This window comes from Colossoma macropomum, unplaced genomic scaffold (assembly GCF_904425465.1).
Source record: "Colossoma macropomum unplaced genomic scaffold, Colossoma_macropomum, whole genome shotgun sequence".
Classification (NCBI taxonomy): Eukaryota; Metazoa; Chordata; class Actinopteri; order Characiformes; family Serrasalmidae; genus Colossoma; species Colossoma macropomum.
The window spans coordinates 19630851-19655138 of NW_023494810.1; the positions used below are offsets into that span (position 1 = coordinate 19630851).

The 24288-nt window shown below is 40.2% G+C and overlaps 1 protein-coding gene across 3 annotated transcripts; it reads right to left on the reverse strand.

Annotated features, from left to right (window-relative positions):
- Positions 1-1690: 1690 nt before the first annotated feature.
- ipo9 (importin 9) lies at positions 1691-24189 on the reverse strand. Of its 3 annotated transcripts, none has more exons than XM_036559713.1 (24): positions 22229-24189; positions 18974-19035; positions 18791-18877; positions 18079-18280; positions 16033-16121; positions 15799-15885; positions 15591-15710; positions 14383-14483; positions 14157-14215; positions 12260-12411; positions 12055-12153; positions 11699-11805; positions 9704-9843; positions 9423-9585; positions 6254-6480; positions 6003-6151; positions 5780-5908; positions 5340-5615; positions 4368-4534; positions 4138-4271; positions 3924-4043; positions 3247-3354; positions 2649-2725; positions 1691-2539 (listed from the first exon to the last, which is right to left on the reverse strand). In XM_036559713.1, exons 1-24 carry the CDS (start codon positions 22392-22394, stop codon positions 2429-2431), a joined length of 3132 nt encoding a protein of 1043 aa, XP_036415606.1. In that variant the 5' UTR covers positions 22395-24189; the 3' UTR covers positions 1691-2428. The 3 variants fall into 3 exon arrangements, with proteins under 3 accessions (XP_036415606.1, XP_036415608.1, XP_036415607.1); XM_036559715.1 differs by lacking the exon at positions 22229-24189 and adding an exon at positions 21867-21971; XM_036559714.1 differs by lacking the exon at positions 22229-24189 and adding an exon at positions 20933-21784.
- Between the last annotated feature and the right edge of the window lie 99 nt (positions 24190-24288).

The following is a 24288-nucleotide window of genomic DNA, read 5'->3' on the forward strand; positions in this document are numbered from 1 at the left end:
CAGCAGTTATTTTTGCATTTACTCCCAAATGACAACAGCGCCTCTCGCAGGTCCTAGTGCCCTATAATCGCTGTAAAATTTGAGCTAAAATCCCCTAAACCTGGCCTAGCGACGCCCTCGAGGGCCTTTTTTTGACTTGATTTATTTCCAATAAAATAGACCTAAACAGAGAAAATGTTCAGTCTGTTTTTATTTCTGTTTCAGCTGTCCAGAGTCACAGTCTGCACTGCTCCCGTTTTAGTGTTATTCTACGTAATAAACGTTTATTTTTCAATTTGCAAAAGAAATAAAATGCCTACTAAAAATATTAATTTTTATAATAACAACGACTTTAAGTGTATTATTGTCATTAATTAGCATGAAAGCATATTTACTATTTTGTGGTAAATAACAATCGCCTAATTACACACGGATCGATTTATGTACCCCAAACTGTAATATTGCTTAAATTAGAACTTAAGGATTTTAGGAGATTGTGACAACGTACAGACAACGTAGTACAGATTACTTTTGCTGTCTTGTTAACGTTATCACAACCTCTAGAAAGTTGTCCGACAACGTCACAACGTTGTGACAACGTAGAGAGCACCAAGCAGACAACGTTGTGGGAACCAAAACTGACATTGTCACAACGTAACTGTTTGCAGGGTGGAAGAAAGCCAGCTCTACTGATGAATTCCCTCATTTCATCATAAAATAGCTTCCCACCAGCAGTGAACCGATTTTTATGACTTACAGTGACGTTACCAGCCTACTACGAACTACTGCCTTCCCTGAGTACAGACCCCGGACCACTGGTAGGTGTTTCACGGCTAACATGTTGAGAAACTCTGTGACAGACAAGTTTACAAAACGCTACACTTAACAGTGAATATAAGAAAAACACATCCGACGCTTTTTTGAAATCGATATGCTTTTCATACAGCAAATGTTTTTCTCAGCACCTCCGTGCTTTTCTTCCGCGTGATGGGTTTGAACAAGCACCCTAACGATGTTTAGTCGTATTTACTAATTCACTCCCTGGTATATACAACCAATACGATGAGCCTTAAAGCACTACAACAGGGGTGTCCAATCTTATCTACAAAGGGCCGGTGTGGCTGCAGGTTTTCATTTCAGTAATAGAGGAGCTCACATTATTAATTTAGGTTTTGTCTTCAGCTGTGCTACAGCTCGTTTTGAGGTAAAACCTGCAGCCACATCGACCCTTTGAGGATAAGATTGGACACCCCTGCACTATATGGTTTCTAATCCTGGTCCTGCATGGATGTCAGATACCCTTCATATTTTAGTTTCCTGCTTTTACATACTTCAAGAGTGTGTTAATGACCTGCTTAATTGCATCAGGTATGTTGTGAGCAAAGGAAACTGTGCAGGGCAGTGGACACTACAACATGCAGGGTACTTCAAGGTGAGAACTGAGAACCATAGATGTAGGCCATCACTGTGCAGCAGCTGCTTTAATTTAACTTTACAATTAAACTAAATGTTAAATACTCTTAACTAATAATTAAACTCCACTTTTTAGTCTCCAACTTAGTTATGTAGTTAGCAAAACTACAAAAAACAAAACTTGTAAAGTTTGCAACACACTCTGATGTCACTAATCTTTGGCAGTAGTGCCCATTTGTGCCCAAATGCAGAGAATCAAAATGTAGTTTCAACAGGCATTTAAGACAAAAAGATGGAATTTGAAAATGACACTTTCACGGGCCTTTTATTTTGAAATCTCATCCAAAACTCCAGTGGATATAAGGACACAAATAGGCTTTAGATCACCATGGCAACAATATGAATCCCTCATACCCACCACACTGCGCAGCCATAAAGACACAGCTTACAAAAGCTTATAATAACAAATCTATTTGTTCAGATAAGGCCGCCAATATTTCCAACTTTTCAAAGTTAAAGTTCATCTGCCAAAATATGCCTTCCTTTACAGAAAGATTTTAGAACACCATGAATTGGTAAAGTGAGAGGATTACAAATGGACAACAGTTGATACTTCTTAACCATTTCTATACTGATATCGGTCCCTTTGCAAGAACTCACAGACCCTTTTTTAACCCTTTTCATTACACCGAAAGCTTCACTTTAGTCCACTGGGCAACATTTGTGCCCTACTAACTGTATCATTTGCTCCACCCTTCCAATCCCCTCTGGGGTCCATTCAGGGTGATTCTCACCTTTTCCTTTTTCTATAGCGTTTTTTGTTTCAGTGTTTCCTTCAACAGACCATCAGACAGGGCAGGGCATGTCAGCAAGTGCATCATCTTTGAAAAACGCTCCTCAGTTGTGCCTGGGTTTTGCAAGTGCCAGTTAAAACGGCTTTCCAAGTCCACTCCAGTCCAAGTTTGGAAACGTATGACCAAGTGGTAAACACTGAAAAAGGAGAGTTTTTTTCACTGATAATGGGGAAAATTACAGCTTAGATACCAATGGACTGCAAGACTCTTCTCTCAGAATCATTTAGATGGCCAGAAAACATGCTGTAGCAAGGCTGCTGGGCAAACTGAGTCAGGAAATCTGTCAGATAGGCCTGGAAACAAAAAGGAATTTAAAGAACAGACTCTACAAGCAAAAGTTCACTGTAAACAAAACTCCTTAAAACCCCTTAATGCAGAAGAAATGAACAATGAGCAAGTTACCTGAAGGTCAATTTGATATATAGGATCCTTCAAGGCATCTGGATCATCTTCATCATCATCCTCATAATAATCATCATCTGAGAAAAAAAATCTTGTTAATCAAGGTATTTCACAAAGAACCAAAAGCAATGAATGTCTAAAAGGAAAAGCTCTAATGTGATGAATTTGATATACTGGTATAAATTCTGACTTGCTGTTGTGGTGGAAAAAAATAAATGAATAAAAATCATCATCATCATCATCATCATCATCATTGTCATCATCGTCATCATCGTCAGTGCACCGAGGTAATGGGTGGAGTCAACAGCTTAAACTGATGATGCTACTAAGATGCTTGGAATAGTGACGTGTAAACAGGCTTGGAATAGTGACGTGGTCCTACATCAACATACAGTCTAAGGTCAGACAGACTACTAACTGCCTTTTCGCTTTTCCCCTAATTGTGCGAATTATACCGGTTCCAGGAAAAACTGCAGGATGATGCAGATACAACAGTCGTTTAGTTTGTTATATAAAAAGTATCCATTTATTACTGAACAAAACTGTCCTAAAGATCAAGGGCTTTAAGTCATTTCTATAAAAAGTGTCCATTTCTCACCATATTTGTTAGAAGATATGAGGTCTGAAAGAAGCTGCCCTTCTAATCCTTCGTCATCCTCTTCCTCCTCCTCATCCTCCTCTTGATCCTCCCACATTCCTCCTGAATCTGAAATGGACACCAGTTTCTCTAAGCAACCTTTCACTTAACTCTACCTTTAATTGGCACACAGCTCCCCCAGCTGTGTGCCAGTTTCAAATAGTGCAGTTCACTGAAATTTATTAATTGTCAAATTACTCTCATTGACTAAAATGTGCCAAAGCTGTGCCCCATAATCTCAGTGTGAACTTCACTTAGTATAAACAAAGGTTTATGAGGAAAGGCCTTAAATCAAGGTAGATTTTGGCCCATGCAAAGTAAGATTGCTCACACTCTTAAGTGTAAATGGCACTCATCTCTCATCTCCATGCACATAAGCTGTTGAGCTGTTTAAGCAAAATGTGAAGGAATCAACCACCTTTCAGTGTTTGAACACTTATTTTTAAATGAATGAAAGCAAATAGGACATTCACAAGCTCAATCACTGCTATAGTGTGAGAGGAAGACATGAGAGAGAGACATTGATCCAAGTATTGATCATTTCCAGCAGACTTACTTTAACTCTCAATTCTTACACGAAAATGACACATTATTGTGTACATCAACATGCAAGTTTACAACCCTGGTGACTGCAGTACCTTGACTCCAATCTGCAGGATTTGCTCTATTTGCATTAGCCTCCACTACAGAGGACAGTTCATTGACAATAAGTTTAAAGATCTTCACCAGCAAGGGAATGTTGGTCCATCGTTCTGGGTCTGAAACACATTAAATAGATTTATCATCAGACTTCACAATACTGACCACTAGAGGGCATGCTGGGTTAATAGCTGTTGAAATGTGCAGTCTTACTTTTGGCAGATTTGGAGCGTGTGCGAATTCCTTCATCTTGGTTAAAGATTTCCTCTCCTTTGACTACTATGTCCTGCAGACGCTTGTCATTGGTATTAAGACCATGCTGAAGGAGTTTACACAAAGCTATAGCACTGCAGGCAGAGGGAAATGATCAGAGAACAATGATTCAGTCTCTTATGATTTAACCTTGTGAACGACAGAAACCAGAGAAGGTCACAAGCTCCCACCTGACTTTGCCCTCATACTGCCCATAGAAGAGATGCTGGCGGCTCATCCATTCAGTCATGACAAATTCCAGAGCCGGCTTTCCCGTGGGCCCAGGAAGACTGGACAAGAACTCCAACAGAGGTTCTAGCTGTGAGTGGACCAGGTGGGCAAACACCATGATTAGAGACTGTAGGGTAAGAGAATAAGAGAGGAAAGACTGTCAAAAACACACTCGCACTCAAAACACACTCACTGGCTGCAGCCGTATTATACAGAGTGGCTAAAACACATCTGAAATCCAGTGCAATTCTACATTCTCTTAAAAATGTGAAATAGAACATCATACTGATGCCAGAAAATTACGTGTGTTGATACTACAATTTGAATACAAATTACAAAGAAATACAAGCCCAAATCATTGGTGTGTTGTAACGTTTCTATTACAGATGTACTGTTTTTTTGCCACTTAATCGCGTGCTTTAATACTGAGTATTAGCCAACACAAGGTCCTGATTTTCTATTTGCATTTTTGTAGATACCTTGGTCTACAGTGCGTACAAGTACATGAAAGTTATAAATCTAATTTAGGAAAGGTAGGCTGCCAATTACTTTAAAATGGAACACTAAAATCATGTGGGCAATGTGTAGAGTGTGACACTTTAAAATGATATACTGCAGCCAAAAATATACTTGAAGCGAAATACCAAAGCACCCACATTTTACATATGTCTAGTCCTACCAATGTAAGTCAGTTACATAAACTGGTATTGCATATATTATTCAAAGTCCATGTTCACATATTCCCAATATGCCTCACTGCCACAAGTCATGGATATCATCTTTTCCCTGACACCTCTAAACAGTGGCACAAAATGTAAAGTAAATAAGATTCACTTTAGATCGGGCATAATATAGCAGATAACCAATCAATTAAAACATGCCTGAATCAGACATCCCTCTTTCCTTTCTTGTGGAAGAGGATGAAAGCCTACCTGCATAACACTCAGAGTCTCGGCTTGCTGCATCTTGCTGAGAATGGCACGCAATACTTGGTCCAGCTGCTCCCCCAGCTGTGTGCCTGCACGGGCTATCAGGGTGGAAACCAGGCGGCCCACAAAGGCTGCAGTGAACTCAGACGTGCGGGGGTCCAGAAGCTGACTGACCACCTGCATGACATACCACAGGCCACTGTGGCCTTGCTCGTCCTGCCACTGGCCCACCTGTTCCAGAGCCACTGAGACATACGCCCGCAAACACTCGCCACCGTTCTACAAATTTAACACCAAAAAGTCTGGATGCAGAATTCTGTCACATCATTGAAACACTTTCAGTCTTACCTACTATCATTGTCATTGCTACCTAGAACAACAACTACCACTGCCCATGTTGGGAGTTGGTACTTCTGGGACTATGTTTATTAACAGCTACTCACCTGCATTGTTGTGTTGTCATCGGTGCGAAGGGTGCACTGGGCCACGGCAGGGAAAGCCTGGCACACAAGTATCTCAGACAGAGGAGGTTTAGTGTTCCGAACAACTGTTGTCAGGATATCAATAGCTGTCTGTTCAGAAAGTACAATAGTTAGTGATTCATGAAAGAGTGTTATGAGAAAATTCAGTAGAAGATGAAACCTAAGCCAAGGAAGAAATCCTTACAGCACAAAGGCCTGAAGGAATCTTATCAGGCGGCGCCTGCATGATGCTCACAAGTGTAGGGATGAGGCGCATCTGCATAGGGCCCTGGCAGGCCTCAATCTGAGCCAGCTCCTTAAAAATGTCCTGGGCTAAGGAGGCCACCACAGGATCTAATGAAATGAAGAAAGAACAATGTATAAGAAATCCTGAAAAATTGAACTTCATGGAACACAAATTACATAAATGAACAACAAAAAAAGGGTAGGCTATACCATTGCTGTACTTAAGGAAGATGGCAATGGTGAGAGGGCAGATCCTGTTCTCTGCACTAGTGGTAAAAGCTGGATCCACTGTACACACAATGCAAAGGGTCTCCATGACTAAGGTGAGGACTTCTGAACTGAACTGCGCTGCCAACTGTACCAGCCCCTCCAAGATACTGGGCAGGTAGGGCTGCAGGACGTGGGTACTCTCCGACAACTTCAACTGATCACAGTACCTGGTACACATATACATGAGAAACTCAGTAACTCTGTTTCAATCTGTTATAAGCATACATTAATTTAACACTTGCAGCTCTCAAAAGACGTTAGTTGGAGCTTGTGATCAAATGCGCGACCTTTGGTCAGAAACAAAAAGGCATCTTAAATTTCAGTGGGTCCTTTAAGGCCACTTCCACACCAATAAGGATATTTCTGAAATTTTTCAATGAATTTTGGGCACCCATCCACAGGAAAATAGTGTCACTAACATTACAACATTAACTTGCTCATGGTCGTCTTGTACTAAACATGCGTCAGGACTATCCAACATGGTTGATAACTGGGTTGTTTTTATGTGGTTAGTAATGGTGCATTTGATTATTTGGCTGTGTTTAGTATTTACTTTGTCTTTGCTTTTCCATTACATTCCTAGTCCACACATATGAATCCTGCATGTTTTTTTTGTTTATGTCCAAAAGTATCTATTCCTTCTAATGAGTAAATTCAGCAGCATAAGAGCCAAACCCAATGTGTCAGCTAGACAGGTATAAAGCTCCCCAGCATTAGGCTATGGGGTGTGGAGCAGTGGGACTGCGTTCTCTGGAGCTCTAGAACACCATCGAAAACTTTTAGGATGAGTTAGAGTGGCCTTTGTGATCCAAAACTACTCATCCAACATCACTTCCGCTCTAACTAATGCTCTTGTGGCTGAATGCAATCAAATCCCCACAGCAATGTTTCAACCACTACTGTAAAGCCTTCCAGGACTCTTAAGTTGCAAAAAAGGGGAGCCGACTCAAATAAGAAGTGTAGCTAAGAATTTAATCCCAGTCAGAGGTACCCATCCACAGTGTAGTTTTAGATAGTCATTGCATTGTTGCGTTTGCAACCAACTGGGCCAGGTGTATGTACAAAAACAGGGTGCAGTGCAGAATGTGCCTTGATGCAACTGCTTGTAAACAAGCTCAAGACAAAAGATAAACTGAAAGTTCATATGATGACATGGGTGTTAAGAAATAAAGTTCTTACACAAAAAACATTCTACAGGGGTGTAAATCCTACTCCAGCTACAAAAACACAGTTTACTAAACATAGACAGTGAGTGCATATTGCAGCCACATCATTGCATATTTTGCACTCAGTCTTCTAGACACACATATGTGGGCTGTTTCACAAATTTTGCCAAATGCAAGTAGACATCTGCAAGGTGCCATGATTTTCTTTTATTGTTTATTTGGAGGATTTCACAAAGGAAGAAAAATCCCAGTGTATGAATGCATATCGCACAACAACAAAAAAACGAAAGATTTAAAGCTCAAACATGAAATGTAGATGCTTTAAAAACATACAATTCGTATCAATTTACTAATGATTACTTGATCATTAGTAAATTGATACGAACTGTACATTTTTTGAAGCATCACTACGAATAATTTATAGTGAAAAATTATTCGTAGTGATGTTTTTGTACCCAGTTAAAATATCAGCTCAGCCCAGGTATTAGCATTTAATAAGCAGTTTAAAAGGTGTTTAGGAAGCAATTTATTACCTGACATGGGGGGAAAATCAAAGATAATAAAAGTTATGTGGAATACAGTTGTGAAATTTTCTAAAAAGTATGCGTTTGTAATGGAATCCCTGGACATGACCTGCCAGGCCATCTGTGAGTTGGCATGGCCTAACCTACTAGTGTTTTTGCTATATATACTTTGCAGTGGAAGCCTGTTGCTGCAAAATTATCGCCACCACTGCTTCAATATTTTATCAAATGTCAAAGTTGCAATGATAAAACAGTTTTTTTTTTTTTTTATTTTGAAACGACGCATACAAGAAGTGGAGACATGTGGCCAGAGATTCTTTAATATAAGAGGACATGGCAATCCTTTGCCGTTTGGCAATCAGACCTTGTAAGCTGTAAGCAAATCATATCGGACCTTGACGTCAGCGAAGCTCTTCCAAGTGTTACGGCAGTTTTCTACAGCAACAGCAGCATCGAGTCACCAACATTTACAAACTTTACAAAGTTAGTTTGGAATAAATCATTACTGATTACTGCCGTTATAGTTCACTGAAATACTAATGGTTACAAACTACAGCCGTTTAGTTCTGCATATAGTTGCACCGCGGGGATTGTACCGATGCCATAGTTGACTAACAGCAGTTAGAGCCACTGTTAGAAACACATTTCTGGATTACTGCCTTTGACAAGTCTGCTACAAGCTGCTGTGTAACATGAACATGGCTTTTATTGTCTGAAGATTGTGAAACCAAAGTAAATGAATGGGAAAAGAGCATAGTTTGTATGTTTGCTTGATTACTAGTTAGTTATATGTTCTTCTTTATACTGCTTTAGCTCATTTTCAAAAATCAATGCAAAACCAGTCACCATGACTTGCTCAAAGCCACGATCGAGCAAACTGGAGTGGAATATGTCAGCTGCACTTTCAACATCTGAACCTACTTTTCGCACATTTTGCATGTCTGTCCTTATAATGCATATGAATGAGCAAGAGAAGCGCATTCTGTGCTCCATGTCCCAAAAACTGCGGTTAGGCTCATGTGCCAGTTTTGTACCTAACACAACGGCAGAATGCATCTGAACGGCGTCTGAAACAGGCGCAAAAGGCTTAGTACAACATCATACTCCATATATTAATCTTCTTCAGACATTTGACATCAAATTTTATGATGCACTAACGCCACCTACTTAGCTGGCAAGCTCTTGTGAGTTTGCATATTCAATTTGTGTTCTTGTATAGATGCAAGGGGTTTTTGAAAATATTCTTGGTGTCCACAGAGATCTTTTCAAAACATGTGAATGGGATGTGTTTTCAGAAATACCAGGATGTGTGTGGATGAGGTCTAAGCAGCTTCAATATAGTACAAAGAAAAAGAGATGGGAGAACAGAGTGGAGGGGGGGAGAACAAAAAACAAAAACAAAAACAATCTTAAACTTACCCCCAGATAGCACGCACAGCAGAGATACGGACAGATGGTGGCTGGCTGTCATGTAGACCACTCACTGTTGCTTGCAGAAACTGCTGGATGAGCTCTGGGGACATGGCTGCAGTGAAGCGACTAGCTGCCCACAAAGCCCGGCCCAGCAGGAACGGAGAGGCAGCTGAAGGAAGGCACGGCGACGTTTGACAAAATGGTGTATTCTTTTGCCTACATTTCATGTATAAAAACACAACTTGGCACTCTATTACACAGTAAGGTAAAGACTGATTTTTACTTACTTGCTAGATTGAGATCGGTGAGGATGACATTGGCAAGGAAGCCATGCATGTCGAACTGCACGCGACCGTTCTTAACATTCTCTGTGATGATGGTCTTGACTGAGCCCAGAGCCAGCATGCAGGCTTCATGGATTTTCCACCTGCACAACACAACAGAAACAAAAGAAAATTCAGTGTGATAACCAACGATATTACTTTTTTTCACCTGACTGATTCTCATTACGAAACCTGTATACATACATAAGAAACAACAAAACAAAACACAAAAAAACAAAAAAAAAAAAAAAAAACACCAAACCAGTGCGATTAAAAAGCAGCAGGGCCTAATGTGTTTTTCTGTAGTGGACTCAAATTTGTATTGCAGTAGTCAAATTATCCAGTCCTATTCAAAACAGCATTATGCAAAAAAATTGTAAAAAGTGTAATTCACCTTTACACCACTGTCATAAATACAAAATCGTGCTGAGCCCGCCCACCAAAAGTACACAACCATTTGTGGACAAGCTGAAGGATACAGAACACAACTCCCTTTACGCATGCACATGCGCCACGCAGGCATATGGATACTTCATACTACACTTTCAACTTCTATATTTCTGTGTGTAAACAACCAAAATAGCATAATCTGCGTCCATTTGCCTTCCTACTGTGCATGCTCATGGAGTCGGATTCTGACTCAGATTCAGATGTAATCCGGCATATGCACATGCTGAGAACTTCAGAAGTGAAAGAACCATGTCACCTTACAAGGTAGAGTAATACTACAGGATTTTATTACAGGAGTTTACAAACTTTCAAGGCTTATTTGGCATGAGACTAACAAAGACTGACAAAAAGTTCCATCATGAGATTTTTCTTTGCATGGAAGCCTGAAACGGGACTGACGTTATGAGACTGATAAGGTTACAGCCTACGCCGCAATCTTTCACAAAAAACGCTGACAGGGAGGTAGACTCTGCTGTTGGATTTCTGTTTTCCCATTAGCCATTAGACTGTCTTGCATCCTTTTATTTCTTATCTCTCTTAAGCCAGTCAGAGATTTACTCTTCAGTCATTTGGCAGCCTCTGCCATGATGTCCATACTGAGTCAGCTTCTTATAGCTAGCTGAAGATGCATACTTGTTGATGTGTGCCGTGGTAAAGTGTAACGCAGTTCTCATGAGAGGTTTTGTACCTGCTCTTCCAAAGGTACACAGCACTACAGCAAATGTTTCGGGCCCAGACTGGAAATAACTTTTCTCTCTAGTTGCCATTCTCCCTATTATAAGTCACTGTACCATCAAAATGATTTTGAAGCTGTTATTTCAAGGTAAAGTTGTTATATAATGTTGCTTTAAAGATACTCTACATGTTGCAAGTTTTATATTTTCAAAAACATAAAGAAGTCATTAGTTAATTATGATTTTCAGCTCAATCAAAATTTCTAAGATCTGGAAGATCAGCCAAAAGTCTTTAATTCAGGATTAGGTGTGATGGTGTGCATAAATAAATAAAAATAAAAATAGCAAGCACACATTCATCATACGGTATTATGCAAAAAGATCAACTTGCCGACTGGTCCATTTTGGATGCTGTGCTGAAAGCCATGTAAGTCTCTTTAAATGTACTATTTGCCTTCTTTCCATCACCCAGATAAGCACAGCAGCAAAACAGACATACACTGTTTAAACCATCTAAACTGCTTAAAAAATCTAAACCTTTTTAAACAAGCATCTAAGCAACATAGACGGAGTTAAATTAGAACATTTTTCACACATACCAGCAAAAGAAAAAGAAAAATCTCTCCATTTACAGAGTGTAACAAATTCCCAGTATGTAAAGGTCCATACATATATTCTCAGTACTTGGAAATGATGGCTGTTGGAAACTGAATTTAGACTTATAATTACCATTATTATTACTACTACACTTCCTTATTAACTATTTTTAAATGTACCAAGCACTAAATTGCACAAATTAACCAGTTCACTTCAACAGATCTTGTTTTCAACCCACCAGTGCTCACTGCCAGCATTCTTGGCCTGCTCTGCCTCCTGGAGGTGCCTTGTTGCAGCTGCTGCTAAAGCTGCAGCACTCTCATTCTGGAACTCTGCTGCCACCACCTGATAAACACCAGTTGATGTTAATAAACATGAAGTACAAGCTTAATTGAAAGGTTTAATCAAAATTTTAATCCTAACCCATTATATAGTTATTATACATAAATACAACATGCCCCCTGAATTATGCACATAATGTCCTGCTGATTGGTAACTGCTTGCTTTCAAGTCTTTTAGATAGTATTTTTGGTCAGATTAATCCACAACTCTGACACCTTCACCTAAGATCTTAAAAGGTGATAAAGTTTTTACCAGCAATAAATCTTGAGCAGATATTCGGACAGAATAAGAGAAGGTGTCATCATCTTCATCCTCAACAAACTGCTGAGGATTAGCAGTCCAAACTTTGATCTATATGGCAAGACAACACTCTAGGATTAGACAATAAAACAACCACTGAAGGACACGGAAAAGCACAGATGCAAGAACAGGTACAAATAAAGAGGAGTAACCATACCTGATCCTCTGTAATCTGCATGTAGAGAATGATGTAATAAATGAGCTCTGGTAGTGCTTTCCTGACTGTGCTCTTAAACTTGTTGTTATCCAGAAGTGTGTGGACAAATTCAAAGATGCTGAAGACTAGGTTTTCAAAGCCAAGAACCTCCCCTGAACACACAACCCAAGAAAACAGAAGTTAGTGAACACAGCTTTGTGCTCAAAGATCACTGACCTGACCAATATGAACATTCTGCAGCTGATATTGATACCAATTTTAAAAGGACAAAAATTACAATATACAATTAGGGGTGGGCGATATGGGGAAAAAAAAAAATTATGACAATTGACATTTTCATGATAATAAATATCACAATATTTGACAAAGTGCTCTAGTAGTGCCACATTTAAAAACTCAGTGTATAGTGAGTACAGCAATTGTTTTCATTCAATGTTTTACATACTGTGCTGCACTGAATCAAATTAAAGAGGACTAATTATGCTGTCTTTGTAATTAAACATGCAGTTGTCATATTCTACAAGTACTAACTATATCCCTGACATGCTCAGAAAAGCATACTGTTTATCACAATAACGAAATTTATCACGATTAGTGCTAAAGTATCATCACATTGTCCACCTCCAGAAACAATAAAAGTGGCTGACACATAATAAATTTCTATTTACACTTACATACATGAGTGGTACATTGATACCATTTGTGTTCAGAGTATATGTTAAGTACTTGCAGATACCAGTACCATACTAAGTAACCTACTTAGAATTTAGTAGTTGTAAGTGCAAATGAGCGCAGTGTATTTTAATTTAAACTGTTAAAAACTGATTAAATGGCCTGCATTAACTAGCTATGCTACATTTACTACCTTGAATTAAGTAACATTGCAGTGGAGAAGAGTGGGTTTTGTTGCATGTCAGGAAAGCATAAGTGTACAGCTGTAAGTAAAGTACATTTTTTATTTTGATCCTATGTGCCTCATCTGTCTCTCTCAACAACAGTCTCTGTAGCACAGCAACAGACGGAACCATATCCAAGGCGAATGCAGTGCTCACTTGTGGAGTTTGACATCTTGTTGGAATCTTTTGTTTGGCTGGTTAGTTAAAGTTGTGATGTCATCTAAAGCCAGGCATACGCTGTGCGATTTCATGAATCTTGCTCTTTATCTATGGACAATTACCAATAAAGCTGTCTCATTCAAAATAATAAGCCACACATCAGAGTACTAAGCAAAAACGCTGACAAACAGCTTTGCTAACTAGCACCACACTGTGCACTGAAACTATAAGCAGGCGCTTATATGGGAAGGAAAATAAATAAATAAATAAATACATTAACCCTTATATCTCGTAATTCTATTCAGTCAAACAAAGTAAAGTTGGCATAGACGGACTAGCAAATGTAGATTTTTGAGCCTCCGTTTTGCTAGCCTGCGTCTCTCCAGTACAGGTGGCTGTGACTGTGTGTGTGTAAAAAAAACAGGACAAAATCACACAGCGCATGCCTGGCAGGAATATGCCAAGGCGTAATGTTTAAAGTGACCAACAACTTTGTGTCCGACCACCAAGGCATCAGAAAAACACTCTCATTTGATGGAATGAAAACAGACCAGCTTTCTCCCCTTTGCTCACTTAATTTCTCCTGCTCCTTTACTCTTCGTGACCCCTCCAAAATTGTAAGTTTCTGGGCGCAATCACAATCTTTCAGTACATAAATATTTAAAACAGAATTTTTCATTAGTTGCCTTTACAATTTTTTTTTCTGGGTTAGGATATGTTAACCTCACGCTTAAAGCAGCACTTTGAAAGAACTGTTATTTTTGCTCTTGGCTCCATCAAGTGGCACAAGCATTTAAAAAGCAGGCTTATTTTTCAGATATTAAAAATTAAAAAAAACATACCATCAGAGTCAACTGGATCATCCACTTCTTCTGTGTAGTTGACTTCTGTTCTCACATAAGTAGGCAGAGCTAAGAAAAGTATGCAATGGGATAAAATGCTACACACATTTTCTTAACTTGGATTTACATGAGTACATAATCATATAGTATCAGCAGCCATATACAACTATTTTTGTATCAAAACAAGAAGAGCTAAATAAATAAGAGGACAAACATGAAAGGATATAAAGAAGCACTTTCTGTCAGTGTATTCCACACAATGGGAAGAATTTGTTGCATGGAGGACACCATAGATTTGGGGAAGTTCTTCACTAGCGCAGTTACGGCCTGTTATGAGAAAGGAAGCTTAACAATTAAATACATTGGCAACAGCATTCCACAATGATTTATCCCCAACTAGGGCTGCCATGATTAACTGATCAAACGCAATTAAAAAAATATATACACATCAATAAATAAAAGATTAGTAGGCTGCATGATGACAACGCAATTCCCCTACAGGTCTCACAGCCTGATGGTCTCTCTCACACACACACACACACACACACACACACACACACACACACACACACACACTATAATGCCAAAAGTATTTGCTCGTCTGCCTTCACACACATATGAACGTGAGTGACATCCCATTCTTAATCGACAGGGTTTAATATGATGTATGATGAAGTACCGTTCTGCTGGCAACCACCAAACCCAGACTCATCCATCGGACTGCCAGACGGAGAAGCGTGATTCGTCACTCCAGAGGACACATCTACACTGCTCTAGAGTCCAGCAGCGGCGTGCTTTACACCACTGCATTTGACGCTTTGCATTGCGCTTGGTGATATAAGCCTTGGATGCAGCTGCTCGGCCATGGAAACCCATTCCATGAAGCTCTCTACGCACTGTTCTTGAGATAATCTGAAGGCCACATGAAGTTTGGAGGTCTGTAGCGATCAACACTGCAGACAGTTGGCGACCTCTGCTCACTATGCGCCTCAGCATCCGCTGACCCCGCTCTGTCACTTTACGTGGCCTACCACTTCGAGACTGAGTTGCTGTCGTTCCCAATCGCTTCCACTTTGTTATAATACCACTGACAGTTGACTGTGGAATATTTAGTGGTGAGGAAATTTCACGACTGGACTGCACAGAGCTCCTGAGAGCGACCCATTCTTTCACAAATGTTTGTAGAAGCAGTCTGCATGCCTAGGTGCCTGGTTTTATACACCTGTGGCCATGGAAGTGATTGGAACACCTGAATTCAATGATTAGGATGGGTGAGTGAATACTTTTGGCAATACAGCGTACATAAAAACAAATATATACATAAACAGGGATGTAAAAAGTTTGATTAACTTATTGTCAAAATCAGTATATCAATTGCTTACTATTTTCATCAGAAGTGATAGCTCTAACCCACATGACAAAACAATTCCTTACTTTGAGGACCTCCATCTTGAGGCCACTGTCTGAAGTGGGTCCATCAGGCATCTGCAGGGCCTGCACAAACGCCTCAGTGAACTGCTGTACCACAGGAAAAATCAAAGCTTTGGCAGCACCCTGGGAAAAAAAAGAAAAAGAATGTTTTATGTCTAAATCAATCACTGCAGCTACTTTTTTTGCTAACCCCTCTTCTTCTAATCCTCACCTTTTCAAATACCTCAATAGCACAGATAAGGTTGGCACAAGTGGTAAAGATCTCGACTGCTCTGGATCGTGTGCGAATACTGTATACCTGCATTAACACAAGACAACAGGGCATTAGTGCACTTCTCGAGAACATTAGCAAGCCATTAATCAAACTCTAGAGAGTCAACACCAACCCAGTGAGAGGGTACACAGTGGTCTCTGAAACAGGCTAAATAAAAACTTTATATAATACCTCTGCCATGGTGAAGATTTTGTACATCTCTGGCAAAATGACAGGCGCAACCAGGGGCATCTGTGTGTCTGTCACTTCTCGGGTGAACTCTACAGAGCAGATGTTTGGTTTAAACAAACATATTTATACAATTTGTGCTTTTAGTGTGTGATACACATGTACTTAGTCTAAACAGATCTACATTGTAAGTGTTACTGTCCAAATTCTTGTAGACTTGACTGTATGACAGCTGGTTATTGTCAATCTTACATCAATTAAAAACTTTAATTAATCAAAGGTTGTTGCTGTCTTGTTCTTTTATTGCCATGTGCCAATAATTAACATGACATTACAGTCCTGACATCCTTCTCATGGCATTTATCACATCTGAAAAGAATGTACTGACAAATCTGTAGCCAGAATGTAAAGAGAACATTCAGGTGTTTCAAGTATATAATGTCTCATTGAATGCTTTTAGTCTTTCAATAAAATGTCAGACAAAACAATAAATAAAAATAAATAAATAAATAAATAAATAAATAAAATTTAAAACACCAAACACATTTCAAAATGACTACTTTGTTTAAGCAAAGGTATCCCTGTGGAAGCATTTGAGTCAGTCTTCTTTGCAGCACTGCTTTAATTCAGATATATACTGTTATTGGATTCAAGACAGGATTTTGACAAGGCCACTGCAAAACAATAATTTTGTTTCTTTTCTACCACTACCATGTTTGAATGTTAGTATGATCTTCCTATTGCTTTTTTCACAGCACTGTACAATGGTTAGACTTGGGTTTGAACTCTCATCTGTGCAACTGGATACTGGACTTCTTGACGAGCAGACCTCAGGTGGTGAAAGTTGGGAACAGCTTCTCTTCCACACTGACTCTGAGCACAGGGGCTCCCCAGGGATGTGTGCTCAGCCCCCTCCTGTACTCCCTGTATACACATGACTGTGTAGCCAAACACATATCTAACATCATCTTCAAGTTTGCTGATGACACCACCATCCTAGACCTCATCACTAATGGAGATGAAACAGCCTACAGAGACGAGGTCAGCGCTCTGTCAGAGTGGTGTCATGACAGCAATCTCTGTCTCAACATCAGCAAAACAAAGGAGATGATCGTGGACTACAGGAAGCGGCAGAGGGGTGGTCACTCTCCCCTGTTCATCAATGGAGCCGAAGTGGAGAGAGTCAGCAGTGTGAAGTTCCTCGGCGTACACCTCACTGATGACCTCACCTGGTCCCTCCACACCAACACTATCGTAAGATCTGCCCGTCAGCGTCTCTTTTTTCTGCGCAGGCTCAGGAAGTTTGGTCTGCCTCCTCAGATCCTCACCAACTTCTACAGATGCACCATAGAGAGCATCCTCACAGGCTGCATCACTGTTTGGTACAGCAGCTGCACTGCCTGTGACCGCAAGGCCCTTAAAGGAGTGGTGAGGACAGCAGAAGCCATCATAGGCAACAGACTACCAGCCTTAGAGGATGTCTACCAGTCCCACTGCCTCAGGAAGACCAAAAAGATCCAGTCAGACAGCAGCCACCCAGCACACAGCCTGTTCACCATCCTGCCATCAGGCAGGAGATTTCGTAGCATACAGGCTAGGACAACCCGGTTAATGAACAGTTTCTACCCACAGGCTGTCAGGCTTCTGAACAAGCTGTGAAGCTGTGGGTCCTTCACTAAATACCATTTCACTCAGTCTTTTTGTCAGTATTACTATTACATCATGTCATCTCTGCTATGGACAATAACACCTTAACACTAAGCCACTTTAAAGAACAATAACACTGTCACTTAGTCACTTTAAAATGTATATTGTCTGTATATGTGTACATTTCTCTATTTGTGTATATTTTTATCTGTATTTTCTCTATATTTTGTGTATATTTAATATATTTCAGTTAGTTTTTTACTTATTTACTTTCTGTAGAGTGTTTGTCTGAGCCTCACCACAAGCATTTCAATGCATAAATGTCCTGGCATGTTGTGCATATGATAAACTTGACAAATTGTGTAGATAGCCACATCTGCACAAACTCAGAGGGGTCAGTACCTGTGAGGACTCTCATGGCACCATGTACAGCACTGACATCTCCACTGACTAACATGTCCATAAGAAGTGTGAAGAGCTGAGGCCAGGCCTCAGGCCAGTCCCAGTGGGCAATGGCTGACACTGCATAGGCCACACTGGAACGCACCTTACTGATGGCTTCCCGCAAGCCACCTGGCAGAAGCTCACGGATTGCTGCTTTGGCCTAGATCACAAGAAATGTGAAGAGCAACACACGTTGTCAAAATAAATGCAGGCTATGAAAAGCACAAGAACAACAATTTACAATTAGGGCTGGCATTATCAATTATTTCAGTAACTGAGCAACATACAAATTATTTTGATGATTAATCGAGCTGTTTCTTCTTCTTCTTCAAAAAAAAGCCAATTAAAACTGGAACTGCAAAGAGTGAAATAATTCAAGACTGACTGAATTTAAAAAAATGGACAAATAATAATAATAATAATAGTAAAAAAAAAAAACAATGTGCCAATTCATAATAGGTGTATCTACTGGACTCTCTCACTTTCAGAGAGCCCAGAGTGAGAATTAAAAACTATCATTACACAAACTGCCAACTAATGCACATTACTGGTGATTCACTGAGAAGGTAAAGTATAATCAAAGACTGTATTTACCAGAATAATTGTGACAGCCCTACTTGCAACGCATTACTCTACTGAACTTCAACCAAAGAAGTAAACACCACCTCACCCTTTCAGTAGTTTCTGGTGGCCTGAACTTCTCTGACTGGGCACACCAGTGGGTCTCAACATACTGCTTCAGAATGACAGAGGCAAGCTGCAGTGGATAAAAGTAGACATAAAATGGATGAAGAAAATACTATACATTACAACTCTTCTGAGATAAATTCCTGAAATATTAATGTCCCTTCACCTGGCGAATAGCAAGTGCTCCCTGGTGGTCAACAGTGAGCTCAGCAAGGTGAACTCCAAACTCTGTGGTGGAAATGTAAAGGAAATGTAACTGTTTCCACTTTAATCAACGAAAGCACTGTCACATCTGACTTATCGAAGCCTCTGTTTTAACAGTAATACAATCAAAGAGAATCAGTCAAATGCTAGACTTTTAACAGAGGACAGCTTCATGAAAATTTCAGCCTCATGTTGGTTTTTTTTGGAATAAATGCATATTTCACTACAACTCTCACTTACTCCTGGCTTCTGTAAAAGTATACCTACAATATGTTCAGAGTTCATGAGAGGTGCCATGTCTCTCTGTGCCAGGATTTAGCTCAAAGAGACACTAGAGGCCGGGAAACAATGTTACTGCTGACACCCAGCACACAACAGCTTCCTCAGTGTGATGCAGAGGCCAGTTAGGACTCACTACAGCAAATTCCATCATCTGCAAAATCAGCCTCATTATATGGGGAAGTAGATATAAGTGTATGCACCCATCATAGATTAAGCAAGCAACATAATCAGCATTAATGCAATAGAGCTACATTCTTTAGCAATAAAACACAAAAAGATAAACATTATTGGTGCGAAAACATTTTCAGGTTCAATAAGGTTTTATGATTGTGAGGAGAAAATTTTCTTCCATTTTTGATCCAATTCTAAATACTTTTTTTCTATTAAAAGTGTCTTTATTCTACAGAGCTTACTGTATTACAGAATGGTATGCACCAAAATATAAAATAAGCCCAAAGATTAAGTCACTTTAGAAAAACATCAGCCATTTGAGCATGGGTGCATCAAAGACAGCAAATGACACTTATTAAATAGTATTAGATTCGATAGCACTGATATGGGAAAAAGCAAGCTGATGTCAATATCTGACATACATATCAGCCGATCCTGACATACAAATTAATAAATGAATGAATAAAATGCAGAATGTTAGTTTAGTATAGTAGCCCAGCACCACCTAAACATTCTGCACCTCTGATGTGATAATACAGTACAGTACAGTACTATAGTAAATACATAAATAACAGTTTGAACCTTTGAAACCTTTTCAAAACAAATCTCTGCTGATACCAATATCAGCGAACATCCCCCAGTACTCTCGGCTCTCATGAGTACAGGAGTAAACGGTGGACTGAACTTCTACATTACTCTTATTAGATGAGAGAAACGATTTTTAACAGAGAGGCCTCTATTTTAACAGGGAAAACGATCAAAGAGAATCGGTCAAATGTTAGAGACTTTTAACAAAGCACAACTGTGTCAAAATTTTGGCCTAATGTTAGATTTTTTGCTTCTTTCAGTACTAAAGTATATTTCACTGCTGGGCAGCCATTAAGCATGCAAAGGTGTAAATCATTAGTGACTACACAACCAACTTTATTTCAAAATCACTTACACAGAATGTCAAATGGCACCCTATGTAGTACAATATGTAGGTCTTAAAATAATGACTGGCACCCAAACAGTGAATAATGTGTCTAACAAAGAGCGATTTGAGATTCAGCCACATGTGCACAATTCTCTATAGCTACTGCACAATTTTTGTGTAGAAGTCCAAATTTAAGAACTCACATAGTTCACTATATAGGGCAAAAATTAGTCATTTGGGGCTTAGCCACACCCAGCAAACACACAACATTGTCTACTTTCTTACAACGTTGCTACCACGTTGTCAAAAGGTTATGCTGTTTACGTTGTGTGAACAATGTCGTCACAACCTCATTATTAAGTAACACTGCCCTATGACAGGACGACTACCTATTGGCATCTTGGCAAATGTTCAATACACAACGTAAGGGAACTGAGGAATTCTAGCAGATTGTGACAACATACTGACAACGTATCCACCACGTTGCTACAACTTTCTAGAAAATTTTCAGATAACGCTGTAACAGCTTTGAGGAATTACATTGCAACTTACATGTGAGCACCAGATCAAAAGGTTGTCAACGTTGTCACAGTGTAAGCGTTTCCAAAAAAATGCTTTCCATGCCCTCCATGTAAAAAAAAACAAAAAAACCGCAATGTACGGTAGCTACTAAGCCTCTCGACCACAATGTAACGTCACGTCCGGAGTTTAGAGTGCGGGTCGGCAACTAGCCCCTTCCACGTACACTCCTAGTTTTTAACTAACGTTAGTTTTTTTGATACTGTATTAAACCCGTTAACGCCTTTATAAACAGAAAGATGATATTGGAAGAGAATTAGTGAAAGAAATTATTAATACAATAACTACTTCAAATACAATATCGTTGGTATTTGTACCGTAGACAGAATCATTGTGAATCGAAATAACACTGAAATAGGAATTGATACCCATCATCCTGCCTAATGATACCTAACTATCATCAATCACACACCACCATTCATGTTTAACTCCAGAAACAATCTTCAGATTCAGAGTCTTTGTAGAGCGGAATGTATTCAGAAGATATAAGTGGACTTCAAAAGACAATTTAAGCAAATTATAGTAAAAACTGAACTTTACATTTGGAAAGCAGGCAACGCTGCTGACGGACAGAGCAGGATGCAACTAACGTTAGGCGGGAAGCACATCCTGTGGGAGCACCGGTAATTACTGTGATGCTTCGAGTGTATCCGCAAATAAACTATATAGCTACTCTAAACCCCCTCGATAGTAGTAAGGTCTGTTGTAAAATGTATGTTACTTTTCTTACTCTTGCAAAGATACATTGCACTATACACAACACAGCGGACATGACCAACAAATGTAGCCACATTGTTAGCTATAGCAAAAATATTGCTAACTAGCTACCTAATGCGGCTAACGACAACACATTTACTACAAAAATGTTAGTTTGCAAACTATCAACTGTTACAGCTAAGACAGTTACCTCGTTTGCGTTTTAATGATGAGCACTTGTTTATTCCAGGATCAGTTTAACATGAGTAAAATTACACCCACACTGCACGTGTCGCTCGCCGACACAAGCCAGCTTGCCAGCCTGCTAACCCCAAATGCTCCGTGAATTAGAGGGTGACTGAGAACTGCTGAAGCAGCTCCGTTCACACCAAGTGCTACGCCGATAAAACAACGTCTAACACCTTGAAAAATGCTTAAGTGCAGATGCTGAGTTTTCTTCACATAGGCCAGCGCCTCTGAGGTTCACATGGTGACATGCACTTCGCTGAGCAGCAGTGTAAACGGAGATAACCGGGTGGGCTATTATTAACTAGCCATAACTAAAGCGCTTACCTTCTGTTACTTCTAACACCTTAATTTGCTCCTCCGCAGCGGCACGCACTTCTTGAACCGGCGAAAGAATGGCAGTCAGTGTCTCAATTAAAGCCTCCTTTAGCCCTTGCTCAACTGGACCCGCGGGTGAAACCGCGCCGGGTGCTGAAGCGCTCATGCCCGCCATATTCTCTCCAGGCTTGCCGAAGCAATGGCGGCAGAACCACGGTGTAGCGACACCACTGCACTGGAACGCTGCGCGCCAAAGCACCAAAGAGGAGGGGCTTTACGCTGATGAACTGTTTCCACTCTTTTCAGGCTTTAGTAGTTTGACACCTCAGCTCCATCTTCAGGAAGGGAGGTAGAATAACAAGAACGTTCCATCAGCACTGCCGCCGTAGTTTATGTCTTGTGCTATTATAACACATCGTATCAAGTTCATCCAAAACAGTACAAGCACAACAAATAAGTAGGATTGGGCAATACCAAGAACCACTGCTAATATCCTGATACTGACTCTTCAAAAACCTGCTGGTACACGTAAATATGAGTAATCATTGTGATTTTTACAGAGAAAAACAGTAAATTACATCAAAAATGCATTAATGAAATCCTTTGTATTGTATTGTTCTAAATTAAGCTGCCCCATAATATCCCTGTTTTGTGGGGTGAAACTTCATATGATCATGTGGCTGTCTGTGCCAATACTTTTCTGTATCAAATACAAGTTACAGATATTCAATGTAATGCTTAAAGAAAACACTTTGTATACATTCATTGTCAAAAAAATAGTTGCACACAGAAGGAAGTGTCGGATTGCAAAGATATTCAGAATGAAGATAAAGGTTACCGGGAATAATTAATTAATAAAAAAATGTGGGCAATATTTATTGAGCTACACCTATAGAAGTAATGTCTTTCAGTATGGTGTCGGGCCGCCATGTTTGCTAACGCAACATGCCAGACCTCTCGGCCTGGAGTTGTAGAGATTCCTAATGGTGTCCTGCAATAATCCATCCCATGCAGCTTCAATATTCTCACACAGTCTATGCAGATTTTGCGGTAGAGGTTGAGTGTGCATCCAATAACATCCCACACATTTTCAATCGGGGATAGGTCTGGCGATGCAGCTGGCTATGGCATAGTAGCTGTGTCTTCAAGGCAAGCTCTCGAGACGACAGCAGTATGCGGACGAGCGTTGTCCTGTTGCAACAGCACGTTCAGTGCGTTCAGAAAAGGTAGGGACCACTGGTTGCAGGATCTCATTAATGTAATGTTAGGCTGTCAAAGTATCTGTGATGAAAACCAAAGTGATCTGGCATCCTACGAAATTGTACCCCACATCATGACACTAGGCCTTCTGGTCATGTGACACGTGACAACAAACCGTTCCTCTTGGCACTGACCACTGTGCCTCCACACACAAATTCGTTCGTCTCCACCAAGACAAAAGCGGGACTTGTCAATGAAGATGACCTGATGCCATTCTGAGTCACTTCATGACAGTCTGGCACGCACCATTGTAGCCTTGGGCGACACTGACATGGTGTTAAGGGCAGTCGTCGTAATGGTCTGCGTGCATGTAGTCCTGTGTCATGCAGCTGTCTCCCAATGGTGCTGGCACTAACAGGATGACTCATGGAGGGCATCACTGCTCGCTGAACATCCGCACTCCACGCATGTCAGACAATCCGTCCGTTCTCCCTCTTCAGGGTTCGTGTAGCTCTCCCAGACCCTTCTTGTCGCTGGTGCGTGCCTTATATCCACTATACCGCCAACAGCATGCTATGGTAATATCCGCATGACCAGTATCGCGCGCAATACGTCGATAAGACCATCCTGGACGACCTTATGTAGTCAGTCAGGTACAGCGATAAGTCTTTGCTTACATCGCATGCGCTGCCAAGCATGAAACCTGAATCATTCGGATGTCTCACAATGTCAAACCTACCCAAACCTACCCCCAAGTTTCATTCCTGATTATTTCTGGGTGCATCTATTTTTTTTGACGATGAGTGTATTTGTAAAGATCAACTCTCAAAAAGAAACTGGATGTATCAATCCACCCTCCCCTAAAAATG